The 26,395-nt window shown below is 38.4% G+C and overlaps 2 protein-coding genes across 2 annotated transcripts in view; one reads left to right on the forward strand and one right to left on the reverse strand.

Moving 5' to 3' along the window:
• Positions 1–95: 95 nt before the first annotated feature.
• Positions 96–3,503, reverse strand: dffb (DNA fragmentation factor subunit beta). The gene is made up of 7 exons (XM_039658068.2): positions 3,329–3,503; positions 3,105–3,231; positions 2,804–2,989; positions 1,818–1,897; positions 1,500–1,673; positions 1,224–1,324; positions 96–533 (listed from the first exon to the last, which is right to left on the reverse strand). The coding sequence occupies exons 1-7, from the start codon at positions 3,446–3,448 to the stop codon at positions 323–325; spliced, it is 999 nt and encodes a 332-aa protein (XP_039514002.2). The 5' UTR covers positions 3,449–3,503; the 3' UTR covers positions 96–322.
• A 1,098-nt stretch (positions 3,504–4,601) lies between these two features.
• The window catches only part of nphp4 (nephronophthisis 4), a 226,587-nt gene continuing 204,793 nt past the window's right edge, over positions 4,602–26,395 (forward strand). The window contains exons 1-2 of the mRNA XM_039658098.2: positions 4,602–5,490; positions 6,021–6,167. Of these exons, the coding sequence (XP_039514032.2) occupies positions 5,356–5,490; positions 6,021–6,167 (282 nt within the window). The 5' untranslated portion in view covers positions 4,602–5,355. The remainder of the gene's footprint in view (positions 5,491–6,020; positions 6,168–26,395) is intronic.

Here is a 26,395-nt window from a genome sequence, read left to right on the forward strand (position 1 = left end):
AAGACATCCTGTTCCCACACATGTTTCCAATATCTGATGATACAAGATTTTAATAAATCACTGGCTTCTGGCAGAAAACAGGAAAAGGAAAGAAATATGAACCAAAGACTTAATTTAAATAAACGAGTAAAAATGCAAATGTAAAAATAAAAAATCATTCACTTTTATAAAACCCTGAGGAAGTTCATTCTTTACATTTAAACATAGTTGTTGCTTTGGTACAAATATTTGTTTGGAACTAAAAGTTGTTAAAATTAGAAATGCTCACAGAGGAGCTCACATTATGTGCTGCATTTTTCATAAGTAGATTATGGATGTCCTTTCATTTCAAAGTCTTCCTGACCCGCTTGTAGATTTTTCGGGAGTCACAGCTGAGCTCATGGGCCCCTTTCTTATGGCAGACAATGTGAACCAGCTTGAGATTCTCTCTTGTGAAGAACAGTTTGTAGAAATAATCCACGTTTATATCTCCGCTCTTACCATTCTTCAGTGCCTCAGCGAGTGCAGGGATCACAGTCCTCTTCTTTTCTATCCTGAAACATACATCAGCTTTTCTCATTTAACTGGATTTCAGGATAATTCATTCTCAAGTTACCATTATCAGAGGACCTAAATACTGAAATTAAAATCAGTAGAGAACATTGAGATTCAAATCTCTTATGTTCACCAAGACTGCATTTATTTAAAAAAAAAAAAAAAAAAAAATACAGTAAAATAGTAATATTGTGAAATATTTACTGTGATATATACAACCATTTAAAAGTTGGTGTAAGTAACATTGAAAATAATAATAATACTTTTCAGCAAAAACGCATTCAATTGATCAAAAGTGACTTTGTAATGTTGCAAATGGGTTTTAATTTCAAATAAAAGTTATTTTTACTTTCCATTCATTAAAAAATCCTGAAATTTACCAGCAGTCAATCGGAAGGATCATGTGACACCGAAGACCGGAGTAATGGCTGCTGAAAATTCAGCTTTACCACCAAATTAATAAATAACATTTTAAATTTGTATAACAATAGATATTTTAAAGTTATATTAAACTAATAATATTTCACAATATTACTGTTTTTCACAGTATTTTTTTATTATTAAATAAATGCATCATTGTTGAGCATAAGAGCCTTCTTTCAAAAACATTAAATGACAATCATTCCAAACTTTTGGCCGGCAGTGTGATTGTTTGTTCTAAACATTTACATTTAAGATGCACTACTCACACGTGGTCCAGATTCCAGGTGCTGAAGAGGATTCTGCTCTCGCGGTTCCCATACGGGTTTATTGAGTGGAGAGATGTGCAGTTGTTCTCATCAAAGGCACCCTGTAAGAGTAAAAATCTTTTCTAGTCTTATACAAATAGAAACTACTGCCCCACTGCAAGAAACGCAGGAATTTTTACATTTTAATGAAAGCTCTTTTATATTATTAGGTTTCATTATTTTCCTTCGATGGACTGAACTGAATGAGACTCATTAGAAATGACTAAACTACAACACCTGGCAGGAGAACCAGCCTTCTTCAGTGCAGAGCCTGAGGACATCCTTCTCCGATCTGTCAAAATAGGTGCCGTTGTATCGTGCAGCCTTCAGTTTCTCTGCCAAGATCTCCACCACCTTTTTATACTCACTTTTTGTCTTGGCATTTGGAATAGTCTGCGTATATCCATCAACCTATGGGCAGTGAATAGAATATATCTCATTCAGAGTGATAGCAGGTCTTTTTTACTGCACAAAATAAATGATAAACTCCACTACATATAATATCTTCAACATTTCAAAAACATTTAAAGCAGAACTGAATGCATTTTGTCACACCTCTTTCAAATATCCCCGGACTCTGTTCTCGCAGTTATACTTCATGTAAGCAGACTTGGTTTTAAACCGGGCATCAATACCTGATATATAGACATGAGAAAAATGAGCCAATGCTCACAAATACAACACATTTTTATACATTAGATACAATTCTGTGTAACCTGGACATGTTCTTTGCGAGTTATATTCAATAATATAGGCTCATCATTTATATGCAAGTGTTACCACCCAGAACATTTGAGTCTCATAAATTTTGTATTTGTATATCTTTTATTTTGTATTTATATATGTCTATTTCAATGTATTTACAATATTTGCATATATATATATATATATATATATATATATATATATATATATATATATGTTTTATTTAAATTACTTTAATTATATGAGTTTGCACTGGACAGTCCAGTGGCATTTTTTGAATTCTGAGTGACAATTGGGAGTTGAGTGTTGCCATGACAACTGTGGCGCATCCTCAAACAACACAGAGATGACCACTGGAATAAAACAGTTTTGTCTCTCTCACTCTCATTTATCACTAAAGGTTAGTAAAAATGATCAAATTTCAGAAAACAACAGTTATTCAGATGCTTCTAGTATATTAGTCCAATTGTCTGTTTCATGTATTATTTTGGTATAGTTATAATAGACAAGTTTGTTTAGTGTATCATCTGTGTGAAATTACTGTGTGAGAGTCTGAAATATTGTTTTATTATTATAGTTGTTGTTTGACAGTAAAGGAAGTACTAAACCATATTAAAACTAAAAGAACACAGAATCAAGATACAATATACAAAAAGGCCAGGTTAAATTCAGGTCAAATGGAGTACCTCAAAGCCGTTAAAACATTCATGATTAAAACAACAAAATGAAAACATTTTTGCAAGAAATTAAATGCGTTCTGTGTCTGTGAATAGCACATCAGAAGAGTCAGTTGCAGTAAAAGAGCAAATGTCTACTTATTCTTTTCCCTCATTTACCTTCAAACCACTCCTTATCATCTTCTCTGCTCTCCAACTCGGAGTTGTCCCTCAGGTTCCTCAGGAGGTCTCCCAGAATTCTGCGCCGTTTGGGAGACTGTTCATCTGACATAAGGTCTTTTGCTGCACTGATCAGAAGGTCTGTGTGTCTGTTAAATCCCAGTACTTGATTTATTTCATGAACAACTGTAGAAAATGACAAGCCAAAGCAATATGATTCGTGGCCTGTTTTATTGCATTATTAATTTCAAGCAATGTTTTCCATTTACATTACAACTGTAAGTCAATGTAATAAACTCACGGCCATTCCAGTTCTGTCCCTCAGGCAGGAGAACAAGTTCAGTGTTATTGGGAAGATTTTGAAAATATTCTTCGGTAACTACAGTTCCATCCTCGTACAAGCAAACCTGTATTCCGGAGCTGGATACCTGTGCATAAAATATGATGCTTGACTGTTGTATTCAAACGCATTGTACAGTGACACTCTCTCCTTAATAAACCACATTAAAACCCATTTTACTATACCTTTAGTAAATGACATCCTTTTTTAATCAGCTCCTTAAGGTTAACCGCCGCAATTCCGTATTTTTTTGACTGGTTGGCACTTCTGACTTTAACCAGCTTGGGTTTTGTTATTTTGTGCATGTTTTGTCTTCCGCAGTGATAAAGTTTCTTTTTCGCCGTATGTCTGCATGGGCGATCAAAACAACGACATGACGCGCGCTGCCACCTTGTGGATCCAAAAATGGCACGTTTAAACAACAGAAATGTTTTAAAAAGATTAGTTTTTAATTATTATTTTATTTTTCCATAATTTAATTCTGAAAACACAATTATAGAGCGGTTCATTTTGCATTACGAAACCATTAGAATTTGCATTTTGGAGCCATGGGTAAAAAATAATTTATGAGTAAAATAAGATAATGTCTTTTCCACATCATAATTTACAGACTAGACAGTCAAATGTGAATCCTGAAGCACAAGGACTAGCCTACAACTAGCAGTGTAAATTGAAAAATATTTTGTAAATATTTAACTATATATTCTGTAGATATTTTATTGCATTTTTTTTATGTATTTGTATCTCATGTTATTGTCATGGAATTAGCCAGGCACAAAAATCAATAATAGCATTATGAAAGAAATTTAAAAGGGCTACATCCTCTTAATATCATCAAAAACGTTGTTCCAATAATGGATGAAAATGAGGTTAAACAAGGTTCAACAATAATAAATAGGCTACCTGATTTTGCAATTGAATTTTTGTTTCAGTTTGTAACTGTTTTCTTTATTTCACATGTAAAGAAAACATCTTAAAGATGTTGTTTAACTTTTTGATTCAGTTTTACATGTTCTGTTGTATTTTATCCCAGCTTTTATGTCGTGTTAAAAAACTGAAACAGGAAGTGCTTCTGGACCCGTGTTGTTTACATCTTGCAAAATGGTCTAATTTAGCTCCTGTTAGACCTAGTTTATTTGATAATTTTCAGTTATTACATATTTAGCCTATTAGCCTATTTTTCAGAATGGAACAGTTGTTTGGCTCAAGATAATTAATACAGAGGTCAGTATTGTTTTAATCAATTGGCTTTATGCCCAGCAGCACTACTTCCTGAACTTCAGCCAGCTCCTTGTTTCCTGTCTGCCATTATTGGCCAAATTGATTAATTCAGGTGTGTCTGATTATTGTTGCCATGATGACTACTGAGGTCAAGCACACCTGAATTAATCAATTTGACCAATAATGGCAGACAGGAAACAAGGAGCAGGCTGAAGTTCAGGAAGTAGTGCAGCTGGCCATAAAGCCCATTGGCATTTATAAAATGTAGTGATAATCTGCATTCTCATGGATGTGCGATGAACACTCTAACCGGAAACTCCCGATATGTAATAAGTAGAACGCGGAAGTAGTTGTGCAAGTAGCATAGACAGTAAAAGAAAAGTAGTCCTTTCCAAAGTCATCTTGAAGTGAAATAAGCATAGACAGAAGTGCGAGTCAGAGCTTTGATTCACCACCGAGCCACACGGGGGCAATATGCGGCAATCCTCGCACTTCTCTCGTGCATAGATGCGCCAAACCGCTCTTTAATTCACCCTGGCAACGGCTGACAGACGCTATGGCAACCACTTCAGAGAAACCCTTCCTGACAATTAGCTAAGCACTGTATTTTTATGATGTATTATGATTATGAAAATAACAGTGTGTAGAGCATGTGTAAAACAATGTCAGAACTAGTTATTCTGTAAAATTAGCCAAAGCATTTGAAGCTTTAGCTGGAGAAATCAAGAAAGAGATTGAGTCAAACTGCTACAAAAAGTGTCTCTGTGTCATTGTTGAGCGTCGAATTTCGATCATAGTCCGCATTTGATTTGAATTAGGTTTGACAAGTGCTTCTCTTGAACTGCGGGGATTATATATAAAACAACCCGTGAAGATTTAGCTAGACGTTTTCAGGGATGTTTGTTCACTGACCGACAGCCTCTTGTCTAAATAAACATTACCTGGTAACGTTAACTTAGATTTTTTAGAAACTTTAGTGAAGAAACTTCGCATGTCTGACTGGAAAAACGCTTTCGAGAGAAACCGAGTGATCCCACCTCACAGTCAAACCGCCAGACAAGCTCCAGGATCTTCTCAAGGTCTACAGCTGCACCTCAAACAGATCGATGGACTTCACATAAGACAGGTGGGGCTTTCATTCAAATACATATAATGTAAACGTTAAGATATTGTTAGATCATGTTTCTATTTATAATTTCTCTAAATTATAATACCCTAAAATATAGGAGTTTGTTAAGACTCAAACGCTGTAAAATCGCCCATGAGTGAACGTCATGAATGTCATTATTCAGTTGTTCTGGAAGAAAAGACAAAAATGCAGAAGACCTCAGCTGTGATTTTATTTTGTCAGCAAAATGTTAGACTACCTTATTAAAAGTATTGCTCTTAACAGACCTGTGTGTTTTGTATCACTAGTGCAATGTCCATATATGTATTTATATACACACACTATAATGTTTAATTTTAGATTAATTATAGCATGTTCTACATCAGGAAACAGCTTGAAATGGCATGTTACCTTCAATAAAAAAAGTTTCAATTCACCTGAAGAAAAAAATAAATATCAAAGAATCACTATATAGTATGTTCTTGATTACAGAGATTGATATTTTCTCCTTTTTTCTCCTTTTCTTCTTGTGGTTGGTATGACAACAGTCAGAGTTGCCACAATCACTCCAGTACCAGCTGCGTGTGACCCTGTTTGACTCGGGTCACCAGCACTTCTTCGGCCGCACATGGAAGAGCAGATCACACTCTCTCAGTGGCACGACAGGTCAGAGCAGTCAAGTGCTTTTCAATGAGGTATGGTGACTCATTTCACACTGAATGATGATATTTTAGTGTTATTTCATGATGCAAAACCTTTTCATTCTTAACAAAGAGTGCTATTTATTCTTTAGTGTTTATTATTTATAAGTAGTGTTATCTTCTATTCCATCTAGAGATGTGACCTCTTTAAAGTAACAGCTCAAAATGAACACATTCATTGCAGAATTACAGTAGCTTGAGCAGTGTATCTGTACAATGAATATGTTTTAGACTAGGTTCCCAATATACTTGTTGAGTAGGATGGTGCTCTAGCTTGTGACCAGTGTCAATCTTGTTGTCTTACTCCGTAGAGGAAATATTTACAGAATCAATGGCCAGTCTGGGCCTTAACAAAAAGTACCATTTTAGATTTTTTCTTGCCCTGTCATTTCCTACAGAAAATGAAAAGAAAAAGGTGTATTAGCTATATTGTAAAAAAAATTTTCTTGTCTTTGGTGCATATTGTATCATGCATTTTTAGACACAGTATTGCCAGTTTCTTTATCTGTTTTGACTTCATGGTCTTGGTCGGACGCCTACAAGCATGTATCTCAGAATACTGACTTTCTATAGCAACCGGAGCTTCTAAAGGCAGCTGCAGTGACGTGATGATTTTACAAATTTTATAAACTTACACCCCCTCGAGACCCAGATTTTCCATTATGTATTTGAGGCAATGCGTTTAAAAAAAAAAAAAAAACAAACTTTTGCAGTAATGATAGCAGTCATACTTGACCCTAGGTGCACATTTATGAACAGGCACTTTGTCACAGCTCACCTTTTAAGTTGGGCTAAAACTCTCAGGTTTGAGAGAGGTGGCAGTATACAGCACACTCAAACCTAATCCAGCAGAGTTTATTGGAGATGCTGAGAGAGGCCAGCACACGTCCATCAACCACAATAAAGGCCCATCTGAAGCTGTGAATTTACTGTCCAGCTGTCCAGAAGACCACACGCACACACACACTTCTGTCGGCATGCCTGGCACCAATGTAATTCACTTAAATCTTCCATTATGGGCTCTCAGATCCACCGAGTGGAAATAAAAGTTCTTGAAAATGTCCACACTGAGTCACAGACCATGGAGAGCATGGTTAATGTCTGCAGCATGCTCCATTTCCAGCTACCCACTGTGTCTTTGTGTTTTATTACATGTTGCTATTTCTCCCCAAACAGCTGTGAGGCTCTGCATATTGAATTGAAAATTGTCTCCCTCTTGCCTTCCTGACAACCATTTGGATTTTTTTTTTATTATGCAATCACTGGTTCACGATTGCATTGCCCTGTTTTTGGCACAGCTGCTTGTGGCAAGCAAATCGAGATAATTTGCCCACCACAAAACTGCAATATTTTGTACTAACAAGGTTCAAATCAGTTTTCCCACTCTTTTAAATGACTTTTTTAGTCATTTGTGATTTACTAGATAAGCATTATAAAAATTGGTTTGATTCAGACCAATTTGCTAATAAATCATTCAGAACATAGGCCTGTTCCATGAAACCGGTTTCAGTTGCTACATGGGTAAGTGTGAGATAAGTTTGAGCAAACTGTTTTTTCAAGCTCAAGAAGGTGGATTGGTTGGTTTTAACTTTTTAGTGGTGTTTATCACCATGGTAACTTGCGCTACATGGATAACCTGCTCCAAAGCAGGTTTTATTCTGGTTTAGAGATTGCAAACCCAAACTGGACCAATCAGCTGTGAGCAAAGTGACATATATCTGATGCAATACACTGGCACCCCCCCCCCCCCCCGTATGTCTCGCTCCAAATTAAAGCAGTAGTGATAAAAGTTATGAGTTATTAAAAGTTATAATTATGTATAATATTTATAACAGTTATATTAATGGACAATTAATGTTAAAAGTTGCATTTAAATTAAATAAGTAACTATGCATATAAATACGTACAAGCTTCAGTGTATATAAAGCTTTTAAACCAATGAATCTTTCTTTTGAGCTCTTCTATATAAATGATTTAAATTCAGTTGATTCACTTGCATTAATATAGTTAGGTATTGTCTCTCAGCTGCCAATAACTTAATATTGAAGTTACTATTCATCAACGAATCCTTATTTTAATCCGTATATTAAACAGTACAACTGTTTTCAACAATGATAATACTAATAAATGTTACTTGAGCAGAAAAGTTGCATATTAGAATAATTTCCGAAGGATCACGTGACACTGGAGTAATGGTTTCTGAAAATTCTGCTTTACTTTTATGCTTTACCTCTGCCAAAACTTTTTTTATTTCTTATTTTAAATTAGATTTCATTTGTATAATTGTTAATATTAGACTTTTTAATGAAATGTAACAATTTTTTATGATACTGAAAAAAATACAAGCAAATAAAATAACCACACTTTTATTGTAAGTAATACTAAAATTGAAAGAAAATATATTCATTTTAAATATCAATGAATTATTCTTTATTAAGTTCTATGCAACAGAATTAGATTTAACAGATATTGTTCTTGACCAATTATCCAAATAAAGTATAGTCCTACAAAGCTATTATTATCAGAGCATATGAGCAGAGGGTAGCGGGGAGCGTTTTAGTGAACAAGAGGGTAGTGTCATTTTACCAGCATTGCCCAGCTTTTCTGCGCGTTATTTGAGCAGACTTTTGCTGCGTCCCAATTTGCATACTATCCGTCCTAAATAATATTGAAAATAGAATTAGTACGTACCAAATCGTATGTTCCAAAGATACCCAGGTGGTCTACTATTTCCGGTCACAATCCGAAGTGCAGATCGATGCAGTAGCACCTCATATCAGTACACGAGATCCAGGGGGCGGAGTTAGATCCAGATCTAAGGGGTGGAGATGGGTAGGATTTGGGGTGGGGTCAGGGATCAGGGTGTGGAGATCAGGGTGGTTTTGTAGAGAGGTTTAGATAAAGGGGTTTTTGAGTGATTTATTATCACTATCCAACCTGACAAAAATATATCAAATTTTGGCTACATTATATTGCATCATTGTGAACTTTTATAAAGATATGTTTAGCCATTAACCCTTAAATGCAACATTATATTCAAATTGCAAACATATGAGGAGAGTCTCCGCATGAAAGACCCACGCCTGGCAGATAAACGCACTGAAAGGCTCCCAAAGGCTATGAAATTAAATTAGATTGAATGGAGGATTTTAACTGTGACAAAACGAATGAAGGCAGTTCACGGTGACGGGATGCATGCGACAGAGCTGTCCGTTAAAGAGGAGTAAGTAGTATGTCCCAAAGATTGCCTATTCTTTTGCTACACACTCAAAAGTATGTACTTTTTCTTCACAAAAAGAGTACATACTTTTAGGGCGTAGTATAAGTAGGCAAATTTGGATGCATGAGTGGTATGAATGGAGCGTTCTGAGTTGTGGGAAGAAAATGTTTTCAGACCTAGAAAAACCTGATGTGGTAAAAGTTATTAGAAGATGCAAAAGTCATGACCAATGTTTTCTTAAGTAAACAACCCGCGGGCCCTCCGAGAGGTGGGATGAAAGATGGGCCCAACAGGACAGACCACACGGTGACGACGGCAATGAACATTGACAACGTGAACGCCATAACTCCAGTAAATGAGGAGAAGATCCTCCGAAAGTGTGCATGTGGATGGGAGAAAGTGACCACGTTTAGAGGCTTACGGATCCATCAGGGGAAAGCGAAGTGTGGACAGAAAGGCCAACAGCAACCTTGCACTGCGTCAGCAGGTGAGACAAGAAGGACCAAAAGCCAGGGAAAAAACCACAGAGCCGAAGGACCCAACGTTGCTAAAGGCATGAGAGTCACAGAGGAAGGTCCCCTGGTGGAGGCTGAGCCTCTACGTGAGCATGAAGGCCCAGTTCCCAACATGCCAGACAGAACAGAGCCAAATGAAGAGACCAAAGAACCAGCCAGAAGGAGCAAGCTGAAGTGGCCGAAATCAAATGAAGCAGTGGCATGGCGCAAGTTGGACTTCGACCTGATCAAGACCCTAGAGGGATCACTGCGTGGAGGGGCTGAGGCTAAGCTTAACACAATTGGAGACATAATCTACCAGACCTGCAAAGACAGGTTTGGCGAAATTGTCCCCAAACAAAGGACCGCCAGGAGAGAGAAGGGAAGGAGGGAAAGGGAAATTCTCCAACTTGTGCAAAGGCGTCGGCAACTCCGCAAGAATTGGAGGAAGGCAACCCACGCAGAGAGAGAGGGTCTAAAAGTCCTGTGGGAGGAGGTCCGGAAAAGGCTAGCCGGGCTTCGCAGAGCCGAACGCATCCGCAAGCGCAGCCAGCGGAAGCAGAAAGAGCGAGCCAATTTCTTCAAGGATCCCTTCAGGCATGCCAGACAACTACTGGAGGAAAAGAAGAGTGGCAGGCTAGAAACCACCAGGGAGAAACTGGAGCAGCATGTCAAAGAGCATTACAGTGATCCACAAAGGAGCGTCCCCTTAGGAACTCCAGGATACGTGCCCCAACCGGCAAAGCCAACGGCTGAGTTCAACATCATGCCCCCCAAGCTCAACGAAGTCAGGCAAGTTGTGGAGAAGGCAAGGTCCTCTTCCGCACCTGGTCCCAACGGGGTCCCCTACAAGCTGTATAAGAACTGCCCCAAGGTACTAGAGCTGCTATGGCATCTGATGAGAACTGCCTGGAAAAAGCAAATCATCCCATCTGAGTGGCAAAGAGCGGTAGCAGTCTTCATACCTAAGGAAACAAACTCCAAAGACATTAGCCAATTCCGGAACATCGCACTACTGAACGTAGAAGGAAAGATCTTCTTCTCAGTGCTAGCCAGGAGGATGACCAACTATCTGCTCGAGAATGGCTATGTTGACACCAACTGCCAGAAGGCAGGAGTTCCAGGTTTCCCAGGATGTGTAGAGCACTCCACTATGATCTGGGACCAGATCCAGAAGGCCAAGCGGGAGAAGACTGACCTGCATGTCATCTGGCTTGATCTTGCCAACGCGTACGGATCAGTTCCACATCAGCTGATCAACTATGCTATGGAGTTTTTCCACATGCCCACCTGCGTCAAGAGCCTTGTCGCTCAGTACTTTAGCAACTTGCAGATGTGTTTTTCCCTCCAGGAATTCACCACCGGATGGCAGCGGCTCGAAGTAGGAATTGCGATGGGGTGTACTATTTCCCCAATACTGTTCGTAGCAGCCTTTGAGATAATCCTCATCGGGGCAAGGCAAATGGTTGGGGGGATCAAACTCCCAACTGGCAAGAGGCTTCCCCCACTGAGGAGTTACATGGATGATGTCACTAGCCTCCTTCAGACAGCAGCATGTACATCAAGACTGCTGAAGAGGATGGACGAATTGATGTCATGGGCAAGGATGAAGGTCAAGCCCTCCAAGTCTCGGAGCTTGTCCCTCAGGAGAGGAGTCAGAAATGACAATATCATCTTCGCCATTGGAGGGGAAAATATCCCACTCCTATCAGAGCAACCAATCAAAAGCCTGGGGAGGCAGTATACTGCAGACCTATCTGACAAACAGATGGGGAAAACCGTCATGAAGCAGCTCTCTGACGGACTGGCAAGGATCGACCAAAGCCAACTCCCTGGGAAGTTTAAGGTCTGGTGTTACCAGTTTATACTCTACAGGAGGGTGATGTGGCCCCTGAAAATGAGTGAGATTCCCTCATCAACTATAAGCAAGATGGACGGAAAAGCCAACTCATTCATCCGAAAGTGGTTGGGGTTGCCACGGTGCTTATCTGAAACCGGTCTATTTGGGAAAAACATGCTGCAGCTGCCACTGCAGTCCATACAGTTGGGCTACATGCAAGAAAAGACCAGGTTGGTTCTCGAGCTGAGGGAGTCCACAGACGAGTCAGTAAAGAACGCAAATGCCAAGGTTCCCACTGGCCGCAAGTGGAATGCCCAAACTGAGGTCGAGCAAGCTGTCAGTCGGCTGCAACACCGGGAGATCATGGGCAGAGTTCAGGTAGGAAGAGCAGGCCTAGGATGGGGAGAGACGCCACGCTTTTGGTCCAAGGCCAATCGCAAGCAAAGGAAGGAGATGGTGGTAGCAGAGGTGACGAGGATGGAGGAAGATCGCTACAAAATCAAGGTCGTGGCGCAGGGTCGACAAGGAAGCTGGACAACCTGGGAGGGAATCATGAACCGGAACATCAGTTGGTCAGAGGTGTGGAAGATCCCACAGGCAAGACTTAGTTTCCTTATTCGGTCAACCTACGACACACTTCCCTGCCCTCGAAACCTCCATCAGTGGTTTGGGAATGAAGAATCCTGTGTACTCTGCAATGCTCCCAACGCAAGTCTCCAGCACATCTTGGCAGGCTGCAAGGTCGCTCTCTCACAGGGACGCTACAGATGGCGCCACGATCAGGTCCTGAGAAAGCTAGCCGAAGTACTTGAGGAGTGTCGACAGTGTAGCAAACAACCACCATCAGCAGAGGACCCCACCATCTTTGTGTCGGAAGGAGGGGTAAGGAGAAGCATTAGATCAAGAGAAACAGCAAGGCCCTTCTCTCCCAACCAGGAGTGGGACATGAGGGTCGACCTGGACAAGCAGCTCCGGTTCCCCACGGAGATAACCACCACATCTCTCCGGCCAGACATAGTGGTGTGGTCATCCAAGGCGAGATCAGCGCACCTCATCGAGCTCACTGTACCACTGGAGGAGGGTATCGAGGCCGCCTTCGAACGGAAGAAGGCCAAGTACTCAGAGCTCGCTGCCGAGTGCCGGGAGGCTGGCTGGAAGACGACCGTCCACCCAGTGGAGGTCGGATGCCGAGGTTTCCTTGGGGTGTCAACTATACACCTCTTGAGGGAAGCAGGAGTGACCGGAAGGAGGCTAAGGAGGGCAACAAAGGATCTGGCAGAGGAGGCAGAGAAAGGTAGCTTTTGGCTCTGGCTGAGGAGGAAAGATAGGTGTTGGGGGAAGAACAGCTAACCCCAGATAACAGCAGCAGGGAGGACAGCTATCAGCTGCAGGGGGTGACAGGGAGACGTCCCTGTCACTGCTCCGCCACCAGGAGACGTTCCAGAATTAAAGGAACGAAACGTTGGTGAACGGTGGTTTCTGGCTGATGACCCTGCAGCTGACCCATGGGCACTGGAGGAGGTGCGACAGGCAGCAATGCCCAGCAGGTGGTAACATCTCCCTGTGCAATTACCTGTCTTTGTTTTGAATCACGTGCTTCACTTGCATAAGTGTTATTGTTATAATTTATCTTGAGGCATTTATTATGTTGTAGATCCTCATAAAGATACCTAATTATTTACTTCCCAAAGCCAAATGCTTGGTGAGAGTTCATTTTTGATCTTGCTTGTACCCCAATGTCATTCACTAATTAGTCTGGCTAATTCATTTTCTGCTGTCTAACACAGAGCGAGAGGTTCTTGTTTATGCAATTGTGATGTGTTAATTTCCACTGTTGTCAGTGTTGAAGCCGAATAAAACGACTGCTCTTCTGGAAACCCCAGGAGCAGCAGCAGCAGCACAGAAGAGGACTGCGAGATCACATAAGGTCTGTCAGACATGATGGATCTGTTTTAATATACGCCGCAGAGAAAGACTCTGAACGGGGGGAGTGATTATAGAGGAATGAAGATAGAATTAAAGCGTGGCTCTCCCTCTGGCCCGACTTTAATGGAGGGGTGTTATGACAAAACCCATGTTTGTGTGGAGACGTACGAATCGATAGATCTAATTTGATCAATGACCTTGAGTTTGAGGAGCGAACATTCGAATGCCTGTGTTGATTTAAGTGAAAAGGAAGCTATTTGTTGGATTAAGCTTAATTTATCATGAATTTTCAATTGGGAACCACTATCAGCCATATAGTATGAGATGATACTTGGTTCTAAAAGGAGCCCTAATGTCCCAATTTTGTTGTACAGCTAATCATGTTTCTCTTCTAAGGACGTTGAAGTGTCACACCAGCCTAATGTTTTTAAAAGTTCAGCCTTTTCAGCGTTGTAAATCACAATTTGTGTCTGAGAAACGTGTTTTTTTTTTTCATTATGGCTGCCATAAAGCTTCTTGTCCTGTAGAGAGCAGTGCTGTCTCACAGTAGAGTGGAAGTGTGGTTGGGCTTTGGTTCAGAAGACACTTTTTCCATTTACTCCCCCTGTGTGATGTTAACCTGTCTCTCCTTACTTGCTGTATGATGGGAAAAGTACAAAACGGCAGTGTCAATAGGGAGCCGTGCTATCTATAGAGCCATAGCAGATATGTTCAGGTCATATTTCACCCCCAGATTAAAAGGAAAAAACCCCCGAGAAATTACATATTGTATGCATTTTCTCATCCTAATTCTCATTATTGAAATGCAGTGAATTATTTAATTAATCTAATTCTCATTACTGGGTATTGTGGAAAAAAAAGATCATGCTTATTACTTTGTGGATACAATTGTAATGTTTATTTATTCTTCTTCTTCTTTTTTTATACCCCAAACCAAAAGGAAAGAATAAGAAATGCATAAAAAAATGAGGCCTGGTTTTTTATGACCTTTTAAGATTTGCATTTTTATTGTTTGTTTGTTTTTTTTGTTTTTACATAACAATTGAGGACATTTTACTTTATCCATATATTGATTTAAATAACTGTTCTTTCTGGTTCTTGAATCTGATTGGCGGAGAGCCTTTTCCAGCCGTGCAATATTCCCCCAGTGTCAGCACTGGAACTGTTTCACCCCTTGTATCAGTCCGCTTGCGGCGACTGTCATGCTACTGTCATGCTACTACTACTGTTGTTGTGTCACGAAATGTAGTTTTAAAGTCCCCCTGTGGGGAAAATCAATTTTTAATGTTGTTTATATGTCTATTGGTGTTTTTAATATCGTTTAAGACAAACCATGTGCAAATTTACAAGTCAACACCATTGCTGAGTATTTTCTCTTTTAAAATGTAAAAGAGAACGTATTTTTGGTATTAAAAGGCCCCCATTATGCTATTTTAAAGTTTCCTAATGTTGTTGTGGATCTCCTAAAACATTTTCCTAATTTTTAATTTCCTCATAATATACATTTGCACCATCATATTTTCAATGATTCTCAAACGACTCGTCAAATGAATCAATCTCTCCTTTCTGCGATTTACTCTGTCTGTTCTGATTGGCCTGACAGCCTATCGTGCCTACCGTGTACAACGCGTCGAAAACAAACGCCCATTGCCATAACAATGTCGGTTAGCTCTGCTTTTCAGGCTTCCTACAGTGCCTAATGGACTTCCTAATAAACAATGACCATTTTTTAAATTTGACCATAACAATGCAAGCGTGAGTCCGATGAGGAAACACTGGAAGAGCTAGTTATTCAGCCAGAGCCTCCATCGCAACGATGACTTACTTGAGCATGATGTTTCACACTCTCTCTCTTTCTCTCTTCTCTCTCTGTGTGTTTTTAAACTTTTATATCTCTTTTCTTTACTAAAAACTAGTTAGTATAGTCTAGTTTTAAGTAAAGGTTGTTGTGCAACGCACCGTTTTCCGGGGTTCGGAATATGGTGGGCGGCGTTTCAGGAATCGGCGTCGACTATAGAAGAGGTTTGTTTAGCGGCAGAAGTGGTAGGTTATGATTGTGTTGTCGGCGTCTTAAAAGAATAATCCTGTTTATGAGCTCTGGAAAAAGCCAATGAATTAGTGGAGTGTGGTTTAGTGATAAATAATGCTTTTAGTGCTTCTGCTTTCTTTGCCGTCTAAAAGAGTGACTTTGTCAAATGTGCCACCTTTCGTAAAGGATGAGTTCTTAGTAAACATGCTATCTCGTTATGGGAAATTGGTTTCACCAATTACAAAGATTACACTTGGAAATGTTAATCCACTCGTGAAGTTCTTGTTTCCTTTAGGAGATATGCATATGGTTCTGAAAGGAAAATACTGAAATGGAAGTGTCATTTAATCTTCGAATGGATGGTTTTGATTACTTGATTTATGCAACTGATAAAATGAAATGGTTTGGATGTGGTAGAGTAGGACATTTGGTCAGCCTTAAGGCGTATTTGACCGGTGAGTGGATGACTGACTGCTGCGCTTGTTTAACTGAGACGCACGCGCACTCTCACCGTCTTCAAAATGTCTTGCTTTCTCTCCCTCCTTCGCACATATTAAGGAATTGAGTTGACTGAATATCTTTGAGAATACACAATGGTAAGGTTTTTTTTTTTTTTTCTGTTTTAGAGATGGAAATTGTACAATTGCAAGAGCAGTAAGAATCTAATGGACACTGATTTTTTTTCTCTGAAATACCCTCATAAAAAAAAAACAAAGTTATATGATTTATTGGAGACAAAAGCGTTTTCAAAGCATGGATCAAATGGATGTACCATCCATGAGATCTTAAGTTAATATTACGAGAAAGTTTCTATTATTATGAGATGATCATTATTTGGAGAAATTTTCTCATTATTATGAGAAACTTTCTCAATATAATGAGAAACTAAGTCATAATCATGAGAAAGTTTCAAATATCTTTTAAAAACTTTTAGAGGCTTTTGGCTTTACAAAAGATTTTGTGGGAAATATTAAGGTTTTATATAATGATATTGAAAGTATTCTTAAAGGAACACTCCGACTTTTTGGGACTTTAGCCTATTCACCTTACCCCCCAGAGTTAGATAAGTCCATACATACCTTTTTCATCTCCGTGCGTGCTATAAGTCTGTTTGACGCACCCACCGCTAGCCTAGCTTAGCACAAAGACTGGATGTGACTGGTTGCAGCTTTCATACTAATCCAAATGAGTGACAAAATAACGCAAACGTTTTCCTATTTACATGTTGTGGTTTGTATAGTCACAGAGTGTGCAAATATCAAGGCCATATGAGACACAGACATCTTTTAACCGTATAAATACTATATTTTCTGAAGGCGAAGCACTGCTACTTGGGCAGAGTGATAACCATCACCTGAGACGCACCGTGACGAGGAGCAGAGAGTTCGCTCAGTGTTGCAGTAAAGAGTTAGCAATTACTAACGTTAGATAGAAAAGCATAGTTTATTATGGGTGTTTGCTTTATTGTATGAGCTGTGACAATAAACAGGGGAGACCAGGTACCATGTTTCATTGATTTCCAACCAAAAACGCACCCAGATTTATAAATATCATATGAATAAATAATTATTATTACAGGAATCAATATATTTTAAATGCAATTTATTAGCTGAACCAAATGTATTCAACAGTAAATAATATACAGTATAATTGCATTACTATAGGATAGAAGGGGAAAGTAATAGCACAAATTGTTTTTGCACAATGAACTCATAGCCTATCGTACCCTTTTGCACGCTCAAGTTATTTCCATGGTTATTTCAAATTTAGGCTACTAGGCGCGCCGCGCGCAGGGTGCAAGTTCAACGCGGTGATAATCTATAGGTGTGTTTGGATAAATATCCAGAGTAAGTTAGCCATTTCTTCATCCAGTCAGCGTTTTTAGTTGGAATTCTGTGAAACATGGTATTACCTCCCCTGTTTACTGTCGCAGCTATTTACAATAGAGCGAAAACCCATGACTGTAAACTACGCTTTTACTATAAATTGCTGACTCTGTTACCCAAACACTGAGCAAACTCTCCACTCCTCACCACGGCGTGTCTCCGGTGATGCGGTTATCACTCCGCCAAAGTAGCAGTGCTTCGCCTTCAGAGAATAGTTCCCAGGTTTTATACGGTTAAAAGATGTCTGTGTCTCATATGGCCTTGATATTTGCACACTCTGTGACTATACAAATCACAACATGTAAATAGGAAAACAATTGCGTTATTTTGTCACTCATTTGGATTACTATGAAAGTGCAACCATTCACACCCAGTCTTTGTGCTAAGCTAGGCTAGCGGTGGGTGCGTCAAACAGACTTATAGCACGCACGGAGATGAAAAAGGTATGTATGGACTTATCTAACTCTGGGGGATATGGTGAATAGGCTAAAGTCCCAAAAAGTCGGAGTGTTCCTTTAAGGTTAACGACGGCTTATGTGCTCCTTTTAAAGTGGAAAGAGGTGTAAGACAAGGTTGTCCTTTGTCAGGTATATTGTGCTCTATTGCAATAGAACCACTTTTATGTAAGATTAGAGAAAATATAAAAGGTTTAAATTGACCTTTTTCTGGTAAAACTGTTTCACAGCTTATGCTGAAGGTGTAGTGGTCTTAATTAGTGACCAAAAGGACATTGATACAGTGGTAAATATTGTAAATGATTTCAAAGAAATATCTTCAGCTATAAGGTAAATTGGGCCAAAAGTGAAGCGATTTTGGTTGGACATTGGTTACAGGGTGCACCAAACCTCAACAAACTGGGGTTCCCAAAGTGTACTTTTTTATCTAAAGATGGAGGACAGGATCTTATAAATGCGCAAAGTAGAATTGCAGACTTTTATATGGATCATCCGGTTCAAATTGGAAGGTTGTTGCTTGTGAGATTTTGAAGAGCTTGGGAGATTTAGGTTTTGATAAGTCTCTCGTTTTGATGGATCACCTAAAGATAGTCTGGAATTTGTTTGATGTTAATATCGAACAAAATAAGATCGAAAACATTTCTGGACAAGATGTGTTGATGGTTTTTTCCTAATCTAGTCAAGAATAATTACAGATTTTTTTTTTAAATCTATGAGTGATTTGTCATTGTTTGAAATGAAATTGTCTACTAGAGAGGTATTATGTTCTGTTCATGAAGGGACACTATTTTTTTGCTATTTGGCTACACTAAAAGTAGTATTTTATGGTGTAATGTATGAATAGCAGTTTAAAGACTTTTTGTGTATATGTTTTAGTTATTTTTTTTTCTTAATGTAGAATGATGTAATGAAATAATTTTTGATTTGTTTTTTAATTGTAATAAAATGTGTTTTCAAATTCAATTCTCTCTCATATAATAATACCATATTGCTGTCTCTACATAATACAATAATCTTCAATGAAGCCACTCAATGTTCCTTCACTGCTAGTTCTATAGTGACGTTTTAGAATTAGTAACGGAGGATGGGGATTGGGGAAGGAAGTAGTTCTGCGCAAAGTGTTTTTAAAGTGTTTTTATTGGCATGACTGTATGTATATAATATTACCAAAGCTTGGCATAGAGTTATAAATTATAGAATTATAAAGATATCAAAATACTCAAATATTGTAATATAAATAAAATTTAAATGTACAAATGAAATTAATTGTACAAGTGAACACTGTAACAGATAAGAATATCTGTGAACTTTTGATACCACAGTGTTTTAACACATAAACATAATCTGTTGTTTCCTATTAATTTACTCATGTGTGCCTTTTGAACTGTTGTATAAACGCAATATCATATATCAATAATTATTCTCAGCTTTTGTTAGCTTTCTGAGTAGGTGCTTCTAGTCTAGGTCGCACAAAGATTAAAAGCTTGATTCACACCTAATTGATCTTGGAAGCCGTTGACATATCTGTCCACCCAATTAGCACGACATTTTATGACATGCGACTGCACTCTGTAGAGAATTTTTAGCTCTTATTAGTGCTTATTTAGTTTGCTATGCCCACAGTCTGTACTCTAAATTAGAAATCCTTTATGGATAGCCAAGAGTTCATTAAATTCTGTAATTAGTTGAGGGAGAAAAGTGTTTTTAAATGCTCTGTGATGTAGCGTTTGGGGATGTCCATTCATTCCTCTGGGTTGGTCCGTTTTTCATCCACAAGAGCCTCTCGGTAAACATGCTGCCAGCGCCGTGCCAGGTGCTTCATCTCTTATTCAACTTTCACAGCGTTCAATAGGCTGGACCATAAGGTCTACGGATCTCCCTCTTTCAGAGTGATTCATATTCTCAGCCTCTAAGAGCCTTGTGGATGTTTCAATGCCCCTTTTAACTCTTCCACCCGATCTGACACAAGCCTAGAGATTCATTTCAATTATATATGTGGCTCACCAGCTGTCCAGGAAATTATCAATATTTCAGCTCATGGAGAAGCAAACATCCCTGAGAGCAGCCAGTCCTTAAAGGCACTCACACCCTTCAGAAGAACAGGGCAGCTCTTGATAAGAGGAGGGTGTCGGTTCTCTTACGAGAGGCTCTCTCAAACTGCGTAATATCTTACGCTATGGGAACACCTTTTTTTCATGAGGTATCGAAGCCAAAAATTATCCTTAATTTTGAATTAATGTAAACCGCCTTGCGGCAGCATGCAGAGTGCAGACTTAGGCAAAGCGGCTTAGTGTGCCTATTGGCTGTCCTGCGGCAACTGCAGCATGACTGCAGCACCTTCGGTGATGGTCCAATGGGGGCGCTTCGTGAAGCCTTGTCGTGGGCGTGGTCTAGTGGGATTACCTTGCAAGTTATCTGTATGGTGGAAGGCTTGGCCTCCCCATCTACATTTATAAGGTTTTATGACCTAGAGGTTCCCGCTTTACAGGCAAAACTACTGTCGGTTTAATATCAAGTAATTGCCTGCCCAGTGCAGAATACTACAATCGCTTAAGCACCACTCGCTGACCAATACAGTTTTCCCCACAGGCAAAATAATACCCATACTGTTACTCCGTTCAGGCAGAACCTTTTTTCACCCTGACTGTGTGTTACACTGTTACAGTGATAAGCTCCTTTGGAGGCTAACTTATTGGGAATGATGCTGCTATTATTATTATCTGAAAATGCATACATTTGACAGACACTGTTATTTTAGTATTATTTATTAATTATATTAATATTATTAATATTGAATTAACTTTTATTTTATATTTTCAGTTTTAATTATAATTTTTATGTACTTTTGTAATTAATTTATTTAAATTGGTTTTAGTATTTCTTGACCTTTTAACTAATTTTATTTCAGTTAGATGCTTGGGCAATATTTCTTGTTTTCCTTTTTTTAAGTTAAGTTTAATATTTTTTTTTTTTACCTGATATTTGTTTTTTATTTTAACTTATTTCATATTTATTTCTCTAAAAAAAAACCCTGATTCTTAATACTATTAGTTTTAGTTAACAATTATTAGTATATTTTTATACGAACATTATTCAACAGGACTGATAACTAATTAATGGTTTTAGAAAAAGTAAATTTGTAAACAAATGCACTAGACAGACGCCTTCAACTGTTGCATTTTGTCACCCCTTTCATCAGTGTTTTGTAAGATGACATGCATTAGGCAGACACCTTTGACTGTTGTGATGCATCTCGCTGTGTTTTTAGTCCTGCATGCTGTGAACGCTCAGTCTTTAAGATGTTGTGTAAAGGTCAAAAAAGTAAAACTTTTTTAAAAGCTTCACAAGACGCCTGCATTCTGTTCCATTCTTTTGTGTTATCTGTTGTTGAGTGTAAAAACATAGTTATTTAGCTGTTCTTGAATGGACTGAATGTGTACTTTTAAGCATTGGAAATCAAACCCTTGACCTTGGCATTGTTATCGCCATTCTCAGTTCTTGTTGAAAGAGTGAATTTGTGCAGATAAACAGAGGGGAAGGTGCGAAGGTACCCATCAAATGAGAGTTGACGAACGAAAAAGATGTCTTTGAAGAGAATGAATGTGATGAACAGAGGGCGAAAAGAATGGTTTTGTCTCTGCAGCGTGTGGTGTGAAAATAATTCTGCAATCAGCACTCCTCATGGCTTCATCTGCTGTACTCCTCTCCATTCCTTCTCATTTTATCGTCTCTCCACTCTTCTTCTTTATTCTCACCTGCATGCGCTGTCTACTCAGGCTCTCAAAGACACAAGAGCAGCCAATGTCTTTGTTAGTGCGTTGTTTCTTCTTTTGAGTTTAAGAACTGCTCTTATATAGTATTTTTTTTTCTTCCAGATGATAGCACATGCAGGGATTTTTTTAGAAGTATAAGAACGGATCTATATGACTGACTTCTGCATGAGCTTGGAGTCGTATACTGTATGATGACTCATTTTAGCAGCCGACAACACTTAAATCGTGTGCGTGTTACAGTATTTTCACAGGAACATACAGGGTGTTGGTTGATGTATATTCACTCAGGTGAATGAGTGTGAAGACGGAACAATTGTTTTATACTTAGATGTCATTAGGTGAATATAGAAAGTTTTCTTTTCATCAGCCAGTAGTATTTCAACTGTTATGCTTGTGTTTAGCACAATAATGATTGAGATATAGTAAGGATTAGTTATTAACCTAGAATGAAAATTTGGTCAATATTATTTACTCAATATTTTGGATATTTAAACCACTTTTATGATAATTACATTGTGCTATTTTTGTGTTTTAGAGTTTGATAGTTCCATTCTGTATTCCCTTTCATTCATTATATTAAAAGCAGGAGAAAATGCACAGAGGTTCCTAACAAGGAGCCTTCAGAAAATTTCCAAGGGAGCCTCAAGATGATTTAATGATTTAAAATGCCACAAAAAACCATCATTAACTGAACCAAAACAATTACAAATCTTTACTGTCACTTTTGATTGATTTATTGCATCCTGAATAGTTTTTTTTAATTAATGCTTAATTTTAACAATTTATGGGATAAAAATTGAGTTTTTCACAAATCCCTTTCCAGTGAGTACCAAAAAAAAAAAAAACCCTGGAAAAGTCATGAGGCCGAATATTGTTGTGGACATTAGGGGGCCGTAGGGTAAAAAATGACCACTGTGAACCACTACAGACTGATCTCATGAAGTAGCGTGCGTATGACACGCCAATTCGTATTTCCATTTTTGCCGTGCTATCAAGACGCATAATCGCCTTTCAGCGTGTTTATGAACGCCGTTGACTTAACGTTATATAAATATATGACTTACCTCAACCCTGTCCCTAAACCTAACCGTCACTGGGGTTAATGGCATTTATGACTGTTCCCTTACCATCCTAGGTAAAAAAAAGATAAGACTTACCTCAACCCCATCCCTAAACTTAACCGTCACTGGGTTTAATGGCATTTATAACTGGAGATCTGACTGCGTGTACAGACATGCGGAATGACGCGGACGTTAATGGCGTAGACATATACGCATACACGCGGATGCACGCGGATAGCTCAAAATGCGTAGCGATAACACACCACCTGACTCGAAAGTCATGATGTCATGTTGACCACTTGCAGTTGATGCATGTTATGCTTAAAGGACAAGTTCGGTATTTTACACTTAAAGCCCTGTTTTAAGATCGATAATTTTTAACCCAAAAAAAAGCTATGGACTGCAGCTTTAAAATAGTCTTCTTCACTATTGTTTCCATCTCTCTATGAAGACAGACTAAGAAGAATGTACAGTTAATGCGAAACGAGAATGTTTAACACCCAAAAACAGTAAAGCAAGTGACTTTACTGATGACATTGTTGATTATGGTGGGAAAAATCAAATTTTACTGTTGATGTAGCATTTCTAATAGTGGTTGACCAATATAGATTTTTTTTTTTTTGATGGACAATGCCAATATCTTAAACAGCAGGGTGGTCCTTGGCCAATTTGTTTAACAGTTCTGTCTAATAATGTATTAGAGAGGACTGTTAAACAGAGACAGTAAACTATAATGAAGATGGAGAATTGGAGTGCTGTGTGTGAAAGGTGCTGGCATTCTCAGTGGCATCAAAATAAAAGTCCCAATTCTCAATTCTCATCATCAAAAGAGAAAAAGTCTTTGGCTAATGCCGATATTTAAAAAAAATCAAATATATATATCGGCTCTGGACATATGAGAGCATACATTTCTTAGTTGGCCAGATTCGGATTTGCTTTAAGTGTTGTAAAAGCATGAATATCTCTAGGAGAGATTTTTTTTCAGGTTTAGTTTTTTTTTGACAATGCTAAAACTTGTTCCTTGAGAGCAGCTGGTCTGTAAAATCTCTTTTTTGTTAACTGTATGTGTATATAGTTTGTTTGAAGGTGAGGAACGAGTCGATCTAGTTTCAAGCTTTTGAACACAAACAAGGGACAGCTGGATTGTTAGCGGCCCCTACCGTGATTTTTTTGCTTTGAAATGCTACAAAGAAACAACTTTATCAGGTCTAATTGCTTGAGGAGCGCTCTGAGCCAAGAAAGTCTTGCCTCAGTGAGCAAGTGCAAACAGCAGATCTATCCACACACAACTGTGGACATTACATCCTTGCTGTTCTCCCCCAGTAGGCTTTTAGAGAGACTGGTTTAATCTAGCTTGTGTTATTCCTGAAAATATGGAAATAGTTGCAACTCCAGCGGCACTTATGCCAATGTTTTGAGATATTTTGTGTATTTATCGAGCTGACAGAGATGTATTCCCTTCTCTTCACAGAGGAAGGAGCTGGTGTGTGTGTGTATGCAAGCACGTACGTTTTCAGAAGCATTGCTGCAGCCTTTCTTCAATCCTGTGGCGAGTGCGGGTTGTCAGCAAATTTTCTAAGTCATTAAAGTTGGGCTTCATCATGATTTTTTTTGGTGGAAATGCAGACTGGGGCTATTTTTAAATAAATAATGGCCCACAGATTATTGCTTAGAAAATGCAGGCTATATGTTGCTTTAGAGGCTACTGGTGCAAGTAATGATTTTTATAAATTTCTCTGTCTTTGGATCAGAAGTTCTGAAAAGTATAGTAAAGGAAGAAAGTGCTTTCTTTTAATTTCTGGATGGACCATGGTTTGCAGCAAGAACATTACACATTTGTTATGGCATCATTTGTGATGGCATCATTTGTGAATAAACCAATAACAAGTGAATACTGCTGAAATGGGGATTGGGGATGCAATTAAAAATATTTGGTTGGAAAAAAAATAAAAAATAAGTTCTGGCTTCAGTCAAAAATGTTTTGGAGGGCCGAAACCATTGACCGAAACCGTGAGGTTTAAAAGGCGCTTCTCTGATGATGTATTTTTACCAGTAATCATGTCAGGAGTGTGGATGTACTTCACTGTAACCAAAAAGGATGCTGAAGTAGCAATAGGCTGAAATATCAAGGAATAGTTTTGTGTTTTGAGTTTTGAGTTTTTATATGAACTTCCCTTAACTTATTGATATTATTAATAATTTTTCAAACTCATGTTATTGCTTTACTTCATCAATCAGTTTATAATATCTGAATATGTTATATTGAACTATTCTATTCAAAATAAATTAGTTACTTCCTTTTTAATTTTTTAGGATATTAGTAATACTAGTTATGTTTAAATGTGTTCCTTCCCGGTACATTTTTGCCATGTCTTTTTAAGGGGCTTGTTTTGCTCGTCACCTGGAGCTTTAATCAAGAGAAGTTCAGGTTCAGAAGTGACTAGAAGGAGAGTAGCTGTATGAAAACTGAACAGCAGCTACTGTTAGTGTTGTCTAAGTAGTTTAAATTATACACACCTTGTAACTGTACCATTTTTTTTTTTTTTTTTTACCATAGCCGGTGAACACTGACACACCACGCTCCCTCTCAGTGCGTGTGCACGCGTCTTTTGAATCAGTAAAATGCGATCGGTTAATTTGAGCGTCTGTCAAGTTGTGATCAATCACATATAGATTCAAAGGAAGATTTTATCAGCTGTTTCTTTGGCCAATTGTTTGGAGTATAACTCGTGCTGCATATTTAGTAATTTTGCCTCAGATACAGGATTATACATTCCCCTACTACTGCGGTATAAAGTCCTTATCTCTGTGCTCTTTGGATGAGGGATATTTTAATTTGCAAAAATCAAGTCACTCGAGTCTCTAAAAAAAAAAGCCTTTGTTTATTCATGGCAATAACATATTTGAAAACATATAAATATCTGCACACCAACGCATTGCTAATACGCCTTCACAAGGGTCATCACAGGTTCACATTGGCTCTGGTTTGAACATCTCTGCCATATACAATAATAATACATGAATCTGTCTCATCAACCACTTCTAACTGGCTCACCCAAGAACATTGCTAATTAATATTAGGTGTAAACTGGGCTTGCAATTCTAAACTTCTAAGTTAACCCTTGTGCTGCATTAGATTTTTAACACCGTTGAGTGCATTAAGGACCAAAAATGGCCACATATTAAACATTGCCTAAAATATTATATATTATTATTATTTTCCACTTTTACCAAGTTAAATCTTTTAACCAGCATCAGTCCTCATCATAACTACCAAAAATGTATTCAATTTCAGGATTTTAACCCTTTAATTACCAGTTTTGTTTGCGAAACCATCGATTTGTATAAGAGGAAAAAACACAAAAATTCAATTATTTTCAATAAACTAAATGCAAAGAGAAAACTTTAGAATTGGATTATCACAGTCCCACTTTGCAAAAAATCCCACTTAGCGCGTTAGATACCAAAAATGGCCACCTAATAAACATTGCCTATTGCCTAAAATAAGGTGCATTTCCACCCATAGGGAATAAATATG

The sequence above is a fragment of the Pimephales promelas genome, chromosome 14, assembly GCF_988280905.1.
Source record: "Pimephales promelas chromosome 14, fPimPro1.hap1.1, whole genome shotgun sequence".
NCBI lineage: Eukaryota > Metazoa > Chordata > Actinopteri > Cypriniformes > Leuciscidae > Pimephales > Pimephales promelas.